The 22,137-nt window shown below is 40.6% G+C and overlaps 1 protein-coding gene across 4 annotated transcripts in view; it reads left to right on the forward strand.

Annotated features, from left to right (window-relative positions):
* Positions 1-4,490: 4,490 nt before the first annotated feature.
* The window catches only part of FKBP5 (FKBP prolyl isomerase 5), a 32,957-nt gene continuing 15,310 nt past the window's right edge, over positions 4,491-22,137 (forward strand). For 2 of the 4 annotated variants that reach the window (XR_014512565.1, XM_083445799.1), the window contains exons 1-5: positions 5,966-6,102; positions 8,645-8,787; positions 11,602-11,716; positions 19,359-19,515; positions 21,097-21,187. Coding sequence is in view for 2 of the 4 variants with exons in the window: in XM_083445799.1 (XP_083301925.1) it covers positions 6,084-6,102; positions 8,645-8,787; positions 11,602-11,716; positions 19,359-19,515; positions 21,097-21,187 (525 nt within the window). In the remaining 2 variants the exon portion in view is untranslated. Of the gene's footprint in view, positions 4,624-5,931; positions 6,103-8,644; positions 8,788-11,601; positions 11,717-19,358; positions 19,516-21,096; positions 21,188-22,137 lie in introns of those variants that run through there. The other 2 variants (XM_083445798.1, XR_014512564.1) reach the window with 2 other exon arrangements.

The raw sequence follows: 22,137 nt of genomic DNA on the forward strand, positions 1-22,137 counted from the left end.
AATTCTGTCATTTTCTTCTTGCATATCTGTTGTTTCACAAATACAGGCAGCACATTAGCACAAGTAACTGAAAATATTGGCTCTCATTTAACAGTTTCCTCTTTCCAGATTGAGATGGCTGGTAATCAGTATACTGTAGCAAAACAAAGCACCCATCTGTGCTAATGTTCTTATAATTCAGAAAATATGCATTCATGACTAAACAGATTTTTGCAAGTCAGTCATACAAATTATTGAGCCTTTTCTTTTTCTAGAAAAAGAAATCCACCTAAGAATGTTATATATGCAACAGGAAGTCACAGACTTAGAATATTTTCTACATTATTCTAGAATTTACTTTGATATTCAGCACCAATAATCCAAACATGCTTAGGACCTAATATCAAACAGGTGATGAGGAAGAGAAAAAATAGGAGAAAGTGGTGGCAGAAAAAGAGAGAAGAATGGCATTAAGAATGAGAAAAGAAATCGGCTTACCCAACCTTGGTTCTGGTTCCAAGACCCTCACCAGAAAATAGTTTTTCCAGCCCTGTTGTATACTTTGCCAAATAATATATTGTATCTTAAAAAGCAGAGACATCACCCCTTGCCAACAAAGGTCCGTATAGTTAAAACTATGGTTTTCCCAGTAGTGATGTACAGAAGTGAGAGATGGACCATAAAGAAGGCTGATCACCGAAGAATTGATGCTTTTGAATTATGGTGCTGGAGGAGACTCTTGAGAGTCTCATGGACTGCAAGAAGATCAAACCTATCCATTCTGAAGGAAATCAGCCCTGAGTGCTCACTGGAAGGACAGATCGTGAAGCTGAGGCTCCAATACTTTGGCCACCTCATGAGAAGAGAAGACTCCCTGGAAAAGACCCTGATGCTGGGAAAAATGGAGGGCACAAGGAGAAGGGGACGACAAGAGGACGAGATGGTTGGACAGTGTTATCGAAACTACCAGCATGAATTTGACCAAACTGTGGGAGGCAGTGGAAGACAGGAGTGTCTGGCGTGCCCTGGTCCATGGGGTCACGAAGAGTCGGACACGACTAAACAGCAACAACAACAACAACACTTTCAAAATACACCTACCACCCTGCCCCTGGCATCTAAGAACCACGATGGGTAGCCATGAGATGCAGAGTATTCTTGGTGGTTATAGTCCGATTACAGAACTTTCTCCCCATCTGAGAGCTTAGTTGAATATAGCGATAATATAGGGACATGCAAGTTTTTTATTTTCATACTGCACCATCTGCTAACCTGCTGAACCCTTTCTACCATTTGCAATTAATCAAGTCTCCTTTCATTAAGACAACCTGGGCATACCTAACTTCCTGATGTATGAATTTGTAGCAAATAAACTCATTCATTAACTTTAACACTTGGCACTGTGTACACATTTTGACATGCATGAAAATTATATCTGTGCAAGAAAATCTCATATGTGAGGCTGTCATCATAACTACTATTGCTCAGATACACTTGTTTCCATAAAACCATATTTTATTTTTGTATTTGTATTTTTGTATAAGGCACTCTGGATTCACGCTGCTTCTGGATTTATACTGCAGGGGAACCAAATGGGGTTTAATCTATTGACATCCTGAGATTTACCTATTTGGAGAGCATAATCCTGGCTCTAACAAAGATGCTTGCTATTACAAAATACACACCTTAAGCTTTTCTCACTGGAACAAGAATAACATTAAGTAATATTGTGCTCTTCATGGCTGCCATTAATTTTTCCTGCAAGTTCAGCTGTGGTGTTCTGAAAAGAAAAATCTTTATTACTCTATTACCACATTAGTCAGTTATTTTGATACCTGACTCACTACCAAAGAAGGCACATTGTGTTCTTCCTGGAACCACTTCAAAATTAGAAACACACTAAAACAGCTCCAAACATCAGTCCAAGGCATTCAAAGCTCCTTATATTGAGTTTCTGGCCTTAAATTTTTAACATTTTAAATTGTGAAATCAGTTAAAAACATTTGTGGTTGCAGTTTCCAAATGTGTGTGTGTACGCGTGTGTGCACACACTTAAGTTTATTGTTTTAAGTACATTATAGCATTGAAGGGACGCAGGTGGCGCTGTGGGTTAAACCGCAGAGCCTAGGGCTTGCCTATCGGAAGGTCAGCAGTTCGAATCCCCGCTACCGGGTGAGCTCCCATTCCTCTGTTCCAGCTCCTGCCAACCTAGCAGTTTGAAAGCACGTCAAAGTGCAAGTAGATAAATAGGTACCACTCTGGCGGGAAGGTAAACGGCGTTTCCGTGCGCTGCTCTGGTTCGCCAGAAGCGGCTTAGTCATGCTGGCCACATGACCCGGAAGCTGTACGCTAGCTCCCTTGGCCAATAAAGCGAGATGAGCACTGCAACCCCAGAGTCGGCCACGACTAGACCTAATGGTCAGGGGTCCCTTTACCTTTACTAGCATTGTACTTTTTACATTTTGAGGTGGCTTATGATCAGCATTAAAAAAAAAATTAAATAGCTTCTTCTAAAAAACTATCTTATAGTTCAGGTGTTATTCAGAATGTCAGGAAATATTTTGAAAAGAGTCACAGTTAAATAAAGCTTTAACACATCACCTTGCTGTCAAACATTCACTGGTAAAGTACAGTGGATTGTAATGAGCCTCAGTCTATATAGAGGGAGTATAGATTTTAAAAAAATAAAAAATTCTGTACTCTTCCAAGCTTGCATTAACTGTTGCTCAGAAACAAATATGACAGATCTAAAGGACAGTTTATAATAAATATAGTTCTATGTGCTGTCCATTCTTTCAGAATGCCTTTTATTTCAGGTTGTATGTAATGCCTTTTGAACTGATGAATTTTCCTTCTGGCTATATTTTCAAAGGAAAGTTTCACAGTCATAATTACTTGAATGTCTGCTCTGTGTAAAATACTGCTTCCTAATTCTGTGTCATGCATTTCCTGATTACTTTGCTAGGAAACAGATTTTAAAAACTTCAGGTTGTGTCCTACAGTCTTTATAAAGTTGTGTCCCTAAGCTTACTAAATCTTCTGTTATATCTAATGAGGTATCTACAGTAGGTTAGTTTGCTATATCTATTCATCTCCTAAACCTGCTTCATCACCTTCCCACTAGCTTGGTTTATGGATGTCCAAATCTATGTCTGGACTGGCTATAGATTAGGGATTCTAACAGCACTCCAAAACTAGGCAGCAGGGCTGCAGAAAACCTGATCAAAGCCAACCAATTAACACTTCTGTTCCACAGATGAGGAACATGGAGGCTGAGAGAAAAGCCGTTGATTTTAGGCTATGGCAGACTAGGTGGTTTTTTTGCTTACTATTCTTATTAAACTGGGGGTCAAGAACTGTTCTGATCTACCACAGATCATCCATACATCTACCAGTAGATTCTGATCTACCTTCTGCGTGTCTTCCTTGTAGGAGCTGTGTCCAGTTGAGTGTGTCCAGAGACATATACACTCTTAACCACACATGTCTGTTGAAGAATGCAAATACTGTATTTTAAGTTTGCATGCTGAAGTTTGGTGGTGGTAGGGTGGAGAAGAATGGAAACAGTCTGGTTTGGTGTAATTCCAGTTGGTTGGCAATTTTGGTACAAACTGTGCTGTTACCATTAAACAGAGAGCATAAGGTTTAGTTTTCTTATTGAGAAGAGCTAGTCTTGAGGCATAATACTAACCCTCTGATGTTGATGGCTGAAGGGGTTAATGTGTGTAGGCCTGAGACTGGTACAGAAAATCACTGCTGGGGATGCTCTGCCACAGCAGATACGATGGTATTGTCCATGGTTGCACCACCAGTAGTAGCTAACAGCCTCAAAATGGGGCATGTTACAGCAGGCATGGAGTGCTGGAGGCTTTCAATCCATGGGATTCCCCAAGGGACCCAATCCTTTGGCTACTCAGCTGTACCAGTCAGGTGAAAACCCACCATCACCTTTTGTGCTGGCAGGCGTGGGCAGTATGGGGTTAGAGCTACCACCTTGTTGTTCTTGGTTAGGAATTTGGATTGCTCTGCCTCTCTTAAGAAATATTAAGTGGTATTTGACAATACATTGAAAAGTCATTTGGTATAGTGACAGAGTATGTGGTTGACTAATAAAAAGACTAGGCCTACTTATTGTGTTTATTACATTTTATATCCTGCCTTTCCTTCAAGGAGCTCAAAGTAGCATACATGGTTCACTCCCATTTTGTCATCACAGCAACCCTGTGAGGTAGGTTAGGCTGAGAGAGCATAACTGGGCCAACTTCTTCTCACATATTCCATGTACAATGGAGAATATCTAAAACACAGATTAATGAATTTGATTGATTCATGTGTGTTGTAATCTCCTACTTCATGAGTATTTGCCTCTGAATTATTCTGTTAGAATACCCAGGGATTCAGCTTTTATTATTTACAATGCTGACATAATAAATACCAGTCTTTAAGGGTTTTTTGAACCCAAGTAGGACAGGTTATCATTCTTCACTCATTGTTTGCATCTGTGTGTGTTTCTAAAGGTTGTGTCTGTGAAATGAGACCATGACAACTGATGAGGCCACAAAGAAGGAAGGAGATGTCCAGAGAACAACTCTTGTTGAACAAGGCGAGGATATCACACCAAACAAAGACAAAGGAGTTCTGAAGGTGAGGCTTTGAAGAAGCTAATTAAATGTTCCTTTCTAGCTCCTGGACAAACACCAATATCTTACTGTTCCCATTACAGCAAGGCAGAGGTTCTTATTCTGCTGTGAAAATATTCTGCTTAACATAATACAACAAAACAAAAATTCTCAGTGTGTGATAAATCCATTGAATGGTGTAATTGGAGCAAATATATAAGTGCTTTACATTGATTTTGCAATTACTTCACCTAATTTCATTTCATTTTATTTTATTTGTCACTTGACCCATTCCAAAGTCTTGTGAACAGAGGGGGAAAGAAAATCACAAGATGTTAAAAATGTTTTTGAAAACCTTATGTAAGGAACAGTAGATTTGAAAGACCCATAAAGGACTTCCAAAGCTTACCTCAAAGTCAAAAGAAACCTGGAGTCAAGGAGAAGGAAGACTGATGAGGACCAACACCCATCCCTCTTTCAGAGGCCTTGGGCAATTAGGAAATAGTCTTATGAAGTGCCACTGATGTATCCCTCCCCACCACTGTAACAATTAGTTAATAATATTTGTCAGGTTCTGCCAGTTTTAAAACTCCATCTCTATTTTACCTTATTCTTGGCTATCAAAAACCAGTTGAAAATTTTAAGATACTCTGACTGGGTTTCCCAGAAAATTAAGTTTGGGGACAGCTCTTGGAGGTCTAGATTGGCACCTGAATGGTAAATGTAAAAGGATAAGGAGGAGCTAGATGAATGGACATATTAAATGTTACAACTAAAAGGCTTGTCCTTAAGGAATCACAGCCTACCTTACCTAGCCTGGAGTGGGTAAAGCTCTTTACCTCATTCTGCTATATGTGGTAGACTAGGCATCATCATATGATGAACAGAGATTTGGGCCTGTAATGAAACTCTTCTAGATCTACTTTGTGTGGCCTTCTGTAATGTGTGCCACTGTCCACTGCGATTTTGTTTATCTTTATTGGCCCTCATATGGCTGATTGACCAAACATATGATAACAGCTTTTGGTTGTATGAATCAACCCTGTATTTCTGGGTTAGAAAACAATGAAAACTAATAGATTGAGGTTCATCAAATACAACTGTGAATGGATCGAAAGTAGTATAATTTCTAGGAAGTGATCCATATACAATTCCTCATTTGCAATCTAGTGATAGATTTTCAGATATTCCTCATTCCCCGTATATGGATGTAGAGCGCAAATATACAAATCAGTGTACTGAACTAACACGAAAGACCCTCTAGAATAGATTAGCCGATGCACATGAGCTCTTATTTCTGATATCAATTTCTTTTTTCATATCTTAATTCTAGATTGTGAAGAGGCCAGGGAATAATGATGAGTCTCCCATGATTGGAGATAAGGTTTATGTCCACTACAAAGGAAAGCTGGCCAATGGGAAAAAGTTTGATTCCAGCCGTGACAGGAATGAGCCATTTATCTTCAGCCTGGGCAAAGGTAAAGAATGGAAAAGGTGGAGAAAGGTAAAGAGAGCCTTAGGGATATAAAATGGGTTCTTGCCAATTAAATTGCAGTTGGTTTATAATCCTGTTTTCAGAAAGACTGTGTGACTGAGAGCAAGCAGGGAAAGAGCTGAGTATTGAAAGATGTCTTCTTTTGCTATTACTTTTCAAACCTAATCACAGAGCAACAAAGGAAAAGAATCTCGTTGTTCAACATGCCATCTCAATGGCAGAAACCTGTGTGATCATATGAAGCTGCCTTCATTCTTCATATGAAGAGGCCATTAGCAGCACCTCTCCTAAGTCTCAGGCAACAGTCTTCTTTGGCACCTGTTACCAGAAAGGGCACCTCTAAATGTACTCCTCAGTCCTACTATAGTTAATCCAAATAACTAGGAATCTGTTTAGTGGCAGAAAGAAAATAATATATTAAAAGAGTGTAGTTACTACTTATTAAATTATAACTCTAGGGCTCTAGAGCAGTGGTTCCCAATTAGCTAAGTGGGCCCCTGTTTTTCAAAAGCCAAACTATGGACCCCCTCACTTCTGAAAAAATTGATAATGTATCTCTATGGTAGTTTTTGTTATGTGAATGGTGCCATGGACCTCCTGGGTGGGTTACATGGGCCCCCCTAGGATCGGCAGACCACTGCTCTAGGACAATCCTTTTTGATCATTAACAAAATGTTCACTTTTGGTTTCCCTTTACTGTTCTCTGGACACAGTCGCCTTGAGAGTATTGACATCTTTCTATTTCCTTTGATTTGTCAGAATGTAGTAAAACAAAGTATGTGTTAATCAGCACACAGCCGTTGTTAGTCTGTAGCATCAAGAGCTTGTTAAGGATTGTGGCATCTTAAAAACTAACATAGAATCACAGAATTGTAGAGTTGGGTGGTACCCCAAGGGTCATCTAGTCCAACTCCCTGCAATGCAGGAAACAGATTTATTAGGGCAAATGTTTTCATGAAGTATCACTAATAATTCACAAACCCTTTAGAGTCTTATGATTATTATTTAGAGGTTTTAAACTCCCAAGTCTTCTATACCTGAATTCAAACAAGAATGAGCATATTAATTGGCAGTTACTATAAACTGGAAGAAATGCAAAAAAAAAAATATATATATATATATATATTAGGGATGGAGTTGCCCCCTGAGAGTGTGCTCTACTCCTCAGCTGCAGTGTGTTCCACTGAGAGACATTTTCTGTAAATATGCCCGGCTTTGTAGAATCCTCGCCTAACTGGTATATGAAATACTGAAGCTGAGAATCTTTCAGCCGAAATGAGACCATTGCTTTCTGGCAAGCATTTAATGGTTTCAAAAAAGTATTGGTTTGCTTTACTTGCCTCTTTGCTTTTGCTTTTATAAGTTTTGTTATGCTTTGGGAGTTCTTTAGAATAAATGGATTACCAAAAATTAATAGCTACAGCTCCATAGACCCAGCAAGCTGTTCTTATGATATTTGTTCATATGGCCATGTTTGAAATTAACATGTGCTCCATCTTAATTGCTTTCCATTGGGATATGTTGATTTTTCTTCTGTCCCCAGCCTTGCTCTAGTTCTTAAATGATAGGTGCCTTGGCCAGAGATGGGAAACATTGAGGCCTGGGAGCCATATATAGCCTTCCAGCCCTCTCTGGACTCTGCCCAGGTCACACCCCACCCCAGACCCTACTTTATGCTCTCCTTGGAAGTGTCCTTGAAATCTGATCATGCTTCTTGCTTGCCTGATTGGAAGATAGAGAGGGATGTGTAAGTGTGTGTAGAAATTAGCTTACCTTGCAAAGGTAAAATTCTCATTTGCTTTGGTCTTGCCCACTTTTGCCTCTGGCCCCACCTACCACTGCCATGTGAACCCTGGAAAGTTGCCTAGATGGCACCATAGTCCATGAGCTGAAAAATCTTCTCCACCCATGCTTTCAACCATAAACTTTAAATAATAATAATAATAATAATAATAATAATAATAATAATAAAGTGAACATGCAGCCTGCTACTGCACAGTGTGAAAATCACAGCTATTTCGCTCCTTCACCAGTCCTGCTGTAATGCCAAGGGCTAAACTGAACCCAAGCTTGATAATCTCTTTCTCTCTCTCTCTGAACAAACCTTGAACCTGGGTTCAGACATAATGCTAAGCACTCAGCAGCCATGGCAGGAGCAGAGAGGTGCAAAGCAGTCAGTTTTTGCACTGGGAATCAGCATGATGTGTGCTCACCTTTAAATCATAACCAAGGTTAAAAGTGACAAGTGAAGGCTGCTAGTGCTAAATGATGGTTTAACATTCCTTGTGTGATATTCTGGTTTGTTTTCAGATAACAGTGTACGTAAACAAAAATAAACTGCAACTTACTCGAGCAACTATCTGATGCAGAAGCAATAGAGACACACAGTTTAGTATCATGGATTTTGCATAACAGTTCGGTTATTTGACTACTACACTGTACATGTCTAAATGATCACAAATTGTTAATGTTTTTTTTTTAAAATGTGTCTGTGTCTTGCTTTGGTAAGCTTACTAACTGAAACTTTTTAATTGAAATTTCTTGTTATTAGGCCAGGTCATTAAGGCATGGGATATTGGGGTTGCCACCATGAAAAGGGGGGAGATCTGCCACCTGTTGTGTAAACCAGAATATGCATATGGTTCTGCTGGCAGTGTCCCAAAGATCCCCTCAAATGCAACACTCTTCTTTGAGGTAAGTGTATCTTTATTTGCTTATTTTATTTTGACTAAGTACATTGTTACCAGTAATAGCAGATGTGCAGCACAATGTTTTATGGGCAGAAGTGAAGCAAACTAGCAATGATCATGAATCCATCCACTAAACTCCACAGTGTTGGAAGAGGCCCTGAGTTAACTAGATAGGATATTGTCATGGGAATCTTCCTGTAAAGGCTAAAATGCCGTTGGGGACCACTTTGATTGATAGCCCAGGAAAAATACATATACTGTTTTTGGATCTAAATAAAGTGGGGTGCCACTGTTAATTCTGATAACACTAATCATCAGCCCATTGAAGGTGAAACTAAATTCAGGCAACTCTTCACCTCTTTCCCAGTAATCTCTCTGCCTCCCTATTCCTGCCCACCAGAATTGGAAGAGTTGGCAAGGATGCAGACAGAGGGGCTATAGCACATATTATGTGGAAACATGTTGAATCCCAATATCAACCAACCTACCTGTATTTGTTCTTTCAAAGAAAAACAGCTTCCAAGGGACACCATTGATTCATAAAACAAAAGGGAAGGGTGCTTAATTTTTTTGGTGCTTGCTGTTTCTCTACTTGAGCCCAGACATTTTGGACCCCATGGGAAGAAAAGCTGTTTAGGAGAGAATTTTAAGCTATGATTTGGGGGACAAGAATTGTGTCCTCTTTTTGCCTACTCAGAATCATCCCCTCCTGTCCCAAAATGATGCGTGTGTCTTTTTGAAGTTAATATTGTGGCCCTATTAGCTTTTTTGTGTGATATATAGCTAGCCCCAAAGCTTAGGGCTTGTGCAAACATTTTAAGGCACAATGCAAGCATTTCCGCTCTTCTACCCTCTAATTACCCTACTCTTACTGCAGTAATGCTTGCTGTTCAAATGCAACAGAGGGGAGAACCTTGCTGACTGGGGAAAATCCTATGCTGTCACTGTTTTATAATGGGATATGCAATTTGGAGAGTGAGTAGACATAGGCTTCAAATGTTGGAAAATCAGCTTGGGGTAGAAAATGCAGATTTGAGGGGAGAGTATTTGTTATCCAATTTTGCAACTCTTCAAAATTTTGTGGACATTATGCTGGAATGGGAGGAGTTGTGATTCATGAATAAATTCATTAGCATTGTGCAGCAGGGGCACATTAAGGCTCTGCAGGCTGTGGCAGAAGGTGAACAGAGGTAGACATTCTGGGTCAGCCTGACTCTCTATTCTTAACATATGTAGTAATGACAGAGACTGGGTAAGCACTGAGTACTTTTTACTTTTTAGCCAGTGCTGGCTTGCCACTGTTCTCCACCTCATAGGAACTTAGTTTCCAAGAAGGAACCATCCTTCACTGCTTTTCCCAGCTCCTATCTTTCCAGAATACTAATAATAATACAGTGGTACCTCAGGTTAAGAACTTAATTCATTCTGGAGGTCTGTTCTCAACCTGAAACTCTTCTTAACCTGAAGCACCACTTTAGCTAATGGGGCCTCCTGCTGCCGCTGTGCCGCCAGAGCATGATTTCTGTTCTCATCCTGAAGCAAAGTTCTTAACCCAAGGTACTATTTCTGGGTTAGTGGAGTCTATAACCTGAAGCTTCTATAACCTGAAGTGTCTGTAACCTGATGTACCACTGTAATTACTTTTCAAAATACATTCCTGAAAAAAGTGAACCCCACACAACTGTTTCCAAAAACCATTTCCATTTCTCTGTATTTTGAAGCCAGAAAGTTGCAAAGTAGCAAAGACAGAAAGCAGACATATTGGGGTTCAGCTTGCCCACAGCAGGAGTCCTTGCCCCCACTCCTCCACAGCATTTGCCTTCCAATAATTATTTCCAAATTAACACATATATCCATATAAATGAACATATGCAACATTTTTGCCAATTGGTACCCTCTTGGTTTGCACCCTGGATATTTGAGCACCTAGCAACCCTCCAGGGGGAGCGGCACTGTGATTTGCTCATATGCCTGCTGTGCCTGCAAGCTCTTAGTCACCTCAGAGTCATTGGAATACAGCCATACCTTGGGTTGCGAACGCTGCAGGTTGCGCGTTTTCGGGTTACAGACACACCAAACCCAGAAGTACTGGAACGGGTTACTTCTGGGTTTCGGTGCTCGCACATGTGCAGAAGCACTAAATTGCGCTTTGCACATGCGCAGAAGTGCCGAATCACGTCACACGCATGTGCAGACACGGCGCTGCGGGTTGCGAATGTGCCTCCCATACAGAGCACGTTCACAATCCAAGGTTCCATTCTATATGCAAACGAAACATCAAATCCGTGTCTTATAATTCTTTATAGAATGCAGTGTAGTAGACAGATTGCACCCTAAATCTGGGGAAAAGTTGTTTCCAGATTTCTACAATTTATGACTTTTTCTAGTGAGGCCTTATGCAGATAAGGTAGCATTTGCTATATTGTGGGACTTCACTAGCTTGCTTCTCTTTCTCATTGTTTTGTCAGACTCTTTGTAGATTGGGCATATTTTGATCCCCACTCATTGGTTCTAAGAGCCGTAGTTTAGGGCTGGATTCACATGAGAACTCTGCTTGCAGTTGATGCTTTTTTGTTGCTTATGGTAAATCTGTGTGATAAGGAGATGGCTATCCATGAGAAATATGGGAGCAGATGCTACGAATGGAGTGAATAATTCATATAGCCCTTTGTCATGTGTAGGGTGGTAGTGGAAGCAGATGACTAGAAGGATGGCCCATGTGAGTTAGCCCATAGATCCAGTGTTTGTGAGTGTTCCAACCCTTGTGGATTATAACACATTTGAAGTTTGGTCTTATTGTTGTTACCATTATTTTCAGATTGAGCTGCTAGATTTCAAGGGAGAGGATTTATTTGAGAATGGAGGCATCATCCGCAGAATCAAACAGAAAGGTGAAGGATACTCCAATCCCAACGAAGGAGCTGCTGTACAAAGTGAGTGTTGGTTTGCATGCAGGACTGCAAGGATGTTCATGTCAGTTGTTTGGAGCATTTGAAATCTAGGGGTACTTTGCTATCTCTGTTCATTACCAGCTCTTATTCATAGGGACAGAAATATATGAACTAACTGCCCTGGCAAACATCAGCTCCAAAACCCGTCCTTCCAACCTAATAATAATAATAATAATAATAATAATACTTAGCTTTGTTTAGAGGATTCAAGTGTAATGTTTACAACAACCCTGTAAGGAAAATCAGTATTATTATTCCACTATACTGCAGATGAGCTGAGGCTGAGAGAGAGTAGCTTGTCAAAGGAGGCCTAGTGAATCAAACCAGAGATTTTCTGATTTCACTGCTCAGTTGCTTAGCCACTGTGCTGAACCACCTTTCAACCATCAGTTTTTACTCCTGATCTCATGTGCCCAGATTCGTACAGCTACATTTCCCCATGTCACCCTATTTTCTAATATCTTCTTCTCAATTTTGCCTATTCCTTTTTTACCCTCCATCAGGTACATTCTTGAAACCTGAGCCTTTTCATCTTTCTCTGCTTTGTTATCAGCTTGAAGTAGCCACTTACTTCATGGGGTTCATCCCCGATTCTTCAGAATTCCATGTTTCTTCTGTTCTTGTCACAGCTGAAATTCAGTACAGATCAAAATGTGCACCTGCTTGCTGATGACCACGTAATGTTTCTTTTAAGGCTTTGACCTATTTAACAAAGACACATCTAGCACTTTAAGCACTTTCAGTTACTTTCATCTGCCGGGGAACTGGCAGCTTCAGACAATTTGATTAACTCCATAGTTTTGCACACCCCATATTCTTGCAGGCTTTGATGAACATCTAATCTACCAAATATATGTTCCACATGAAGCTTCATTTTCTCTCAGTTTACAAAAGCAATGGGGGTGTTGCTGTTTGAGAACTGTTCTTGTTTGAAAAGCTGAGTATTAACACTCAATAGGCTTTGAAAAACAGTTGTGTTTTTGTTTTAGAATCTGTAACAAAGACCTTTCCTCTTCTGCTATCCAGTTCCTGGTTTCAGTTTAGAACACACTGATTCTTTTTTTCTTGGTAAATCCAACTGAATAAGCACCAGGACTACTGGGTTCTGAGGGTGTAGCCCAGGGGTAGGGAACCTGTGGCCCATCAGATGTCGCTGAACTACGGATCTTGTCATCCCTAATGACTGGCCATGCTAGCTGGGGGTAATGGAGTCCAACAACATCTGAAGAGCCACAGGTTCCTCACCCATGGCTTAATGGAAAATATTGTAAAGCGAGGGCAGTTAGCTGCTGAGGGAAGGGTTTGCTGGTAGGTCACCTGAGTTCTGAGTCATAGTAATCCTTTTTCTGTCATAAGGATCCCTGTGGTAATGACTGCAAACCATCCTTAAATTCTACAGCTGTAAATTTTTGGCTGCAGGATTTCTAACTGATAAACGGAAGAAAGCTGGAAGGTGTAAAAATGGATAATCCAGGCTTTAGTGTCCTCATTTACAGTGTTCAGATCTTGAAGTTCAGTAATAGGGCACATGCTGGGCAAGCAGAAGGCCTCAGGTTCAGTCCTGGTATCTGCAGGTAGGGCTAGGAAAGGTCCTTCCTGAAACCTTGGAGAGCAGCTGTCAATCATTGTCAGCAGCACAGAACTATATAAACCAGCGATCTTACCTGGAATAAGACAGCTTGCTATTCTGGATGCATAATTGTAATGATAGTGCTTTGGGACACACCATACAGCATCCTTTATCAGTCTCAAAACCATGCTTTGTATATGATTATGATTGCAATCTCACATAGGTTTTTCTTCTGAACTCATTATGTAAGGCATGTAGTGGCAGACACATTTGTGATAGGTATCTAAAACCAGGTAGCATATTGTCAGTTTTATGTTGCCTCTCCTTTGGGAATAAGGCTACCTATTCTTCCTCCCTCCCCACTTGGCTAAATCCCGGATGATTGAGGTTTACAGGAAATAGCTGTTGAAGTCTGTGGTTTATTTCAAGTTTAAAAACATGTCCAAAGGGGTTGTTGCAGGAACAGTAGGGTAGTTTAGTGGAGTCTTCCAAGAAGCTTCTTTCTAGCAAGCTGGAAGTTCCCAAGGGCTCTCCCTCCCTTCCTCTTGGTTGGAACATTTGTGCCAGACCACAACTCCCACATGAGAAAAACAAACCAACGAAACTTCATTGGTAAGCTGCAGACACCTTTTTTTAAGGTTGCTATTTGTATACTAATGAAGTACGTTTTACAGTTTATTATGCAACAAGTAATTTATCTGCCTAAGTAATACTTGCTTGTTAACATGGAATAAGAAAAGTTTTTGTAGTATGATCCGACGTGTGTACTCAAGTCCCACTGAGTTAGATTAGACTTCCTTGCACTAAAGTATGCCTACAGCAAAAGGCTTTTCGATTAGGATTTCAACTCCCAATGAGAATTCTGAGTAGTCATGTTCAGAACTGAATTGTAAATTTATTAACAATTTGTTCTTTTCCTGATTAGTTTATTAATTCAGAAGTGTTTTCAGTATCTTATAGATTTAGTTGTGTGGTTCACGAAAATAACATGACTCTTAAACTAAAGCAGAGATATTAATTTAATGATTAAGTTTATTCCCTTTGAACAGCTGCTTTGTGAGAATCATGGAAATAAAGCCATCTGCAGCAGTCTTCAGAATACATGAAGTGTAACCCAGGGGAAATTGGGCACGTTAGGAGACAGTGATACCAAGTGCCCACCTTCCTGCCCCCAGTTGGTCCCCATATTGTCAGTAAAGCAGAAGAAGTAGAGATGGGATGTTTTGAAGAAACTAAATTTATGTTTGCTACCTCTGTTCCAGTAGATAAATGCCTCTGGATTGAGAGCCGCATTTCAGACTCGTTGTCAGCTACTGTGAAGTGGAAATGTGCTGATAATTTGACTTGAATAGAGCAGGTTGGCAGAAAACCAGAAGAGTAGTTATGATTGCATTTAGAAGCCAAGCAGGTGGTAAAACCTTGGCAACTGTGCTTTAACCGATAGTGTTTCTGCTCAGTTTTAGTAAAACCCAATATTAAATTGGGAGATGATACAAAGATTCCTGGCAATTATATTACTGCTATAATTAGAATGGGAAATATGCATGGAGTAGAACTGAAGTCTTTGAGCAGGATTTTTGTAGACAGTGTTATTAGCTTGACTGATGGGGCATAATTCACATCTCTGCTTCCTAAAACACAGGCTGCAGTTGAATATTTGCATTCCAAGTTGTGTTACAGCCCCTCTGCTGTTTTAATCAGAGTACAAATTGCTGTCAGTGCACAGAGTTCATGTGCCAGCCACATTCAGAACACAGTGTTCTGTGCTCTTCAAAACAAAATTGCTCTAGGCACTGAGAGAACAATAAGTTAGCTCAGCAGCTGAAGTGATGTTCCCTGGTCTGGCTAGAGTTTCTGACTGTGTAATCCAAGTGTAATTCTATCCAAATGATCTGCTTTAGGCAGCACTTAAGTAACTTTGATAATCAAGTTGTGGAGTTTTTCTGATATCATGTTTATACAATTCATATGAAATCACTTCCTCTAATAATGAATGGGGGTTGTCCAAAGTGCCTATCAACTTGGAAGCAAAAGAAAAGCACCCCAAAATAAGGGACATGTTTCTGTACAGTTAGGGGGTTTCCTGGGTATGGAGAAGTATAAAAGTTTGCAAATCGAAACCCTCCAAAAATGGCTTAGTGAGGACTTTCAAGGACTGAGGGCATAGAGATAACAAAGTTCACACTGAATGAATCCCAAATACAGGAACTCAGTTTTTTTGCTGCTACTTTTTGCACAGTGTATGATTGAAAGCAACTGAGAGAAATAATATTAGTACAGTGTGTCAGTTGGGGATAATGGGGGTGGGAGGAGTTGAGGACAGGTTGAGAGCCGTTGAGACATAGACCATGATCAGGCACATTGATCTCAGTGCAATAAATCATGATTTATTTGGGCGAAAATGAGCTGTGTGCCATGTGTTCCCTCCTTACTCTTTCCCTTGTGCACCCAGCTTTCACAAAAATTTCTTCCATTTCTTAAACTGAAATGATTTTCTGTGTCATCAACTGGGTAATGATAGTTTAACAAACTCTGGAAGGAGCGTATTTGGCTGAAGACTGTTACTTTTGAACCCAGCCACAGATTTGACAATGTTGGTTGAAAAACAAAGGGAAACCTAGGAGGAGTTGATTGCACGGGTCTTTTCCACCCAATCACATCACCCATCTAAACTGAGCATCAGTTTGAGGAGGCCAAAGAGTCCCATGTTGCTGGTGTAATTGGAATCCTTCCAAACACTCCCCAGCGACTTACCATAGGGAGCATACTTACACACTGCTGGGCAATATACTGTATGTGAAAGAGTCATAAAAGAAGTCCTTAATCTCCAGAAATGCTCTTTTATAATGTTTAGTATTTATAAATCAGTTTTGCATTTTATAATTATATAATATTATATATCAGTTATATATTATACTATAATGTATCATATGTTTATTACGGTATATTATTTTAGCTCAGTGACAGAACACATGTTTTACATGTGAAAGATTCAGTGTTGGCATCCCCAGGATAGGGATAGGTCCATTTAGAGTTTGTCTGAGGCAGCTTAGCCTTCTGAAGTCTTGGGCAAGTGTACCCAGCTGCCCCCTACCCTCTGCATGCGCCCGAGTAGGGCTGCATTGAATTGCAGGGGGTTGGACTAGATGACCCTTTGGATCCCTTCCAACTCCACAATTCTATGATTCTATGGCTGGGAAAGACTCCTGTCTGAAACCCCAGAGAGCTATTGCCAGTCACCATAGGCAATTGCTTCAAGAGCTAGGTATCTTCAGTAGAAAGCAGGACAGAGCTGAAGAGATTGCTACATAGGGAGAAAGTGAGGGATATACTTCTGTGCATGTCACTAGGACTGAAGTGAAGTTCACCCTTCAGAAATACCTAATATGATTTGTCTTTGTTCATGTTAATGAAGCTTATGGTGGATGGTTGCAATACTGTTGCATTATGCCCTGCTGAGTTCTGGCATCTAGTTATGTTTTTGTTTCTGCGTGGTGTTCATGCTTGATGATCAGCAGACATCTAGAAATCTTGATGTTTGCTTTCTATGCAAATGGTGGTCAAGGGAGAGGGTTGTTCTGGTTTCTTTTTATTATTATTTACATGAGAAACTTATTTTTTGGTTGAACATACAGTGCTGGCTTAGGGGTGAGAAGACCATAGGTTTAGAAGCATTAGGCAAAGAGGTGGAAGTTTGCCAGGATTGAAATTGTTTCTTCGCAGCCTGTGTTCTTTGATTTGCTGCTCTCCAGTAGAAACCTGAGTAGAAAGTACAGTTCCTGTAGCCCTGTGTGTGATGAATGACTAACCATCTACAACTTAATGAAGTATTGCTCTAAATTCAGAGTCTGGCCTGCTGTTCACAGGGCTGCTTTTCCAGCTATTATGAGTGTTCTGGAAAGAGGCACTAACAGTGCTGATCTCTCAGCTGCCTGCCCTCCACCTTATTCAGTGCACCAAGTACAATGTGAGCATTCCATTCCAAGTACAGTTTAAAGGATGAACCTTGTTGTTCCTTACTTTTGGCTAGAGGAGAGATCTCTAGCTATCAGAAACACATAGCTATGTGAACCCTGACCATCAGCTGATTCACAGGGCTTTCATAGGTCCATGCATGAGACTTTACAGATGCCACCAATAAGCTCATGGTGGTGCCTGCAAACCTTCTTTAACTCAGCCATGTCTTTACCTGCCATCTTATATGGCATCTAGGGATAGGTTATCTCTGTTTTTCATTTTTCCAATCTTACATTCAGTTCTCCAGGTTTCTGTAATTATATTTTGAGATCAGCAGTTTCCTCTTTTAGGAAGAATAAAGTTGGTATCTTTCATTTTATTCCCCTCTGCTGGTTTAGGAGAACACTTCATGCACCTGATGAAGTGGGCTCTGGGCTACGAACACCTATGCTGCAATAAATTTGTTCATCTTTAAGATGTGCCACAGAACTGTTTGTTGCATATCTTTCAAGTCAGTTTTTTTAATATCTGAGAGTGAATGTGTTATTTTACCTTGTTGTGTTCTAGCACTAAGTATCATGTAGTTTTCCTTTAAAGAAAACTTTGTAGCTCTTATTGCATGTGGCTAGCAGATACAGCTATAACAATATTTGCACACTTTGCAATAATCAATCTTAGATTTACAAGTCAGCATGTCAAAACTCAATATCTGGATCCAGCAGAGCTGCTTAGAAACCAGGAAGCAGACTAACTATTATGTGTTGCTTTGTCCTTGTTCCAGAAAGGCACAGTTAGTCCTTATGGGAACATAGTGTTTTATACAGCACTTGTTCTTTCTTTCTTTCTTTCTTTCTTTCTTTCTTTCTTTCTTTCTTTCTTTCTTTCTTTCTGGGAGGCACTTATATATGCAAACAGATGTTCAGTCAGAATGTCCACATAGCTTTGTTAATCCAGGTAATATTTCTATTGTGCAAGTGTATTACTGTAATTTTACTATTTGACTTCGCACCACAATCTGGCCCAATCACAAACAGGAAGTACCAAGATTTACAAATGGATAGCAGTATGTAGTTATAACAGTGCAGCAACCTGTGGCCTGTTCTACAGCATTTATTGTTGCATGCTCTGCTTAGTAAGGGAAGGGAAGACAAGGCAAGACTGTCTAGTAGCCCTTCCTGGCTAAATAAGTCCTTTCTCTAAACTGAGCCCTTCATGACTCCAGTAAACACAGAGGATTTCTAGATTGCTGCACAGGGTCACAGAGGAAACTTTCCCTGCTAGCACTGGCGGAAGAAGAGTGTGGGGGGAGTGCACCGCCCCCAGCAGCGCGATCCCAGTAGGGAGCCATTTCGGCTCCCCCCCCATGCGCGGTGGGTGCCATGCCCCTGCAGGTGCCATGCCACACCCCTGCGGGCGGTGCTCCACGCCCTCAGGACGCATGCCAGCCCCGCCCCCGCCTGCTCTCCACACCCCGGTGCCGGAGCGTGAAGCTCTGCCACTGCCTGCCAGTGCCATGCAGTTGCCCTTGTATAGTATTTTTATGCTGGGGCAGAGTGCCAGTAGCTTTTGCAACACTGTGTCCCAGTTTAAATACAAAAACACCAGTTGCAAGCTCACTTCTGCATCAGGAGCCTACTGCCCAGTGCTAGGAGCTGTGATGTCTATGCAATGGCTCTGAAAACTGGACCACAACATGACTAAACTAATTTATTTGTAGAAAAACTTTTACTAGACTCTGAAAACTTCAAATACTGTAAAAATCATCTGAAGTACTCAACTCTGTTGGCTAGAGATCTCATTTTAGAAATGTATTTATATATTGATGTTTAATACATCACAGCAGTTTACAACAATATAAAGACATAAAACCAAACAATAAAATCAATGGAACAGACAAGAAAAAAAATCAGCAGGCATTTAAAAGATGGCACAGAAGTCGCATGGTAAATTTCTATTGCAGAGAGTCATGGTCAATGTAGCTTTGGGGTTTATTTTGGGGCCTGGATGCTGACAAAAATGTGTTTTAGCCATGAAGTGTCAAAATATTTGCAGTCAAAGAGTGCTTTACAGTGCATTGTTGTTTTCTTTCTCATACAGTCCATCTGAAAGGATTCTGCGATGGCAGGATGTTTGATTGCAGAGATGTAGCATTCACGGTTGGAGAAGGAGAAGACCATGACATTCCCATTGGAATTGACAAAGCTCTGGAGAAGATGCAAAGGGGAGAAAATTGTATCCTACATATTGGAGCACAGTAAGAAACTTGAGATTCCTCCCGTCTCTCTCAATATTTTCAGTAGTTGGTGTGATAAAGCAGAGATGTGGAGCCACCCTCTGAACACAGGTGTTGCTGCAGCTTATTGAGCTGGTGCTTGAGCAGGGCAGCTGTGAGGTTGATGCTGTGTGGATGTACTGACAGAGCCAATATTGTGCTCCTGTCAATGTTTTTACACAGCCACAACACCACCACCACACAGCTCTGTCCTGGTCCCATTCAGGTAAGCTGTAGCAGTGCTGGTTTGGGGAGGGCAACTCCACAGCTCTGCCTCACCATACTGGCCACTACTGTCTGTCTCTTACACATGCACATGCTACACAGCTTCTACAGCATTCAACTCTAATGTAAGCAAAGATGCATTTAGACATTATTTTGCCACAGGTTTTGTGGCTGTGGCTCCAGTGTGCCGGAGTGTTTTGATTGCTGGATTTTGAACACACACAGTTACCCACAATGCAGAGCAGTCCTGTAGTTTTTAAAAAATAAAATACTGCTGTTTGATCAGCTTTCCTTCAAAGTAAGGTTACCAGATTTTTTTTCAATGAATCCGGGGACACTTTTCAACTTCAATGGATTTTGTATGGGGACTGATTTGTAAATCCGGGGACTGTCCTCTGGAAACAGGGATGTCTGGTAACCTTATCTCAAAGCAGCTTCAATCTGAAAGGAAAACTTTACAGTTAAGCTCTGGTGTGTACGTTTGAGTCACCTATTGCACATGTGTAGACAATAGCCTCATGAATAGGAGTTGCGGGATATAGGCAAGGAGACAAACAGGTAAAGCGCAATGGGTGGCGACATCACTGTCCCCTCTCAGATATATACAGCAACATACAAATGCAAATTGAAATGCAAGGGAGGAAATTACCTTGCTGTGCTTTAAGCTACTAACACATGCATATTCTGTGTTAACCTTTGTCGCAAATGAGGCGATTAAAATATGTTAAAGCAAACCAATTGTGCATGTAAAGTGTTTTTGTTAAATGATTTTCTATCGTAATACAGCTCTTGCAATTAATAGTGCCAGAACTACATTCTATTGCTAGCTAATAGTAGGAATCTTACATATGTCCTCTGAGGTATTCTCTCTCTTAAAAAAATAGAGTAACATAATTCACATCTGGCAGATTTTAAGAGTTGGAGTAGAAAGAATTTAGGCAATAATTCCAAATATTATTATCTATTTCCCCTTCTAAAGTTTAGTGTGATTATTGAAGATCCTAAGACATTTGTGAAAAATCTCATTACTGAAAAATAAATGCATGTTCCATTGAAGAAGGTATTAAAATTGAGTAGGAAGCAAGGTATATAATAGTATCTAATCTGAATACAAAGGAAGTAATGATAAGCCTAGTATAGTGTGTACAATCTGTGTGTGTTGCCACAGATGAGTTACTTGGCCACTGGTTTCCTAGGCAACATCTGTTTTGTTTCCAGGGGCCGATGTGTAGCTACCCACTGTTATCTCCACGTGAGCGCAAATATTCAGAATGCTGAATTAAGTGCCTCATCCTATGCTGTTTTTGTTTAGTATTTTGTTTCCATGCTTTGTTTTAGATATGGATTTGGTGAAGCAGGGAAGCTTAAATTTGGCATAGGGCCAAACGCTGAACTTGTGTATGAAGTTACACTGAAAAGCTTTGAAAAGGTGAGAACGGGATTTTTTTGCAACTGTAAACAGCTATAATACACACACACATACACACGGCTGACATTTACCTACAATATTTCTTCTGCAATGAAAACATTTAGGATGTCCTGTTCTCTCTCCCCCTCCCTGCCCCTGCATGTTTGTGACAAAGCTTGGTAAGGCAGATACGTCAACTAAGGTCACAGTGTTCTTGTGAGTGTGTTTGTTTTATTGTTTTGGGTGGGGTCCAATACTTGTTCTGGGCTTGTTCCTTTTGTACTTCTTTTTTTTCCCTGGGCTGCAGACAAAAAAAATCATGTCCTGCCAAACAGCACTAAGCGGAGGGCAGGGCAGAATTGCCAAACAGGCTGTGCCCTCTTTGGGGTGCTGGAGAATGTACCCATCTCTGTACCGTATAGTAAAGGAACAAGATGTACATAAGGTGGAGCTGTGCTTTTATAGTCTATACTGGGGAATGTTTGCAGGAAGAAGGCGTTGGTTTCTTCTCCACGCTTTCTACTCTTGAAAGATTTGTAGAGGTTTCTCACACTTTCATGACTTTTTCATCCTATCACACAAGACAGTGTTTCCAAAGAGATTTTTAGCAGAGCTATAATCATTTGTGAAGTGGGACCCCAAGTTTAGGGCAGCATCCGCAGAATGCTATCCTCATTAAAGTGTCAGCAAGTACCTTTAATCCAGATTTCTCCTTACTGGGAAAAATCTGATAAATATATTATTATGCATCTGCAGTCATTGCTGGTGTGGAACCTGTTAAGTGCTTTTTGGGTGGGGGAATAATTTGGCACATGTGTGCCAAATGGGTAGCTTCCATTGCCACACTTCTGCTACCAGTTGCTCCCCACATGGAGCAGATTTGCACAAGCCTTGTAATAATAAAAACAAATGTGTAGTGCTGCTTAATGCTCTGAATGGAGGTGGGGAAATGCGTGTGCCAATCTTTCTGT

The sequence above is a fragment of the Podarcis tiliguerta genome (genome assembly GCF_965153285.1).
Source record: "Podarcis tiliguerta genome assembly, chromosome: 6".
Taxonomy (NCBI): Eukaryota; Metazoa; Chordata; class Lepidosauria; order Squamata; family Lacertidae; genus Podarcis; species Podarcis tiliguerta.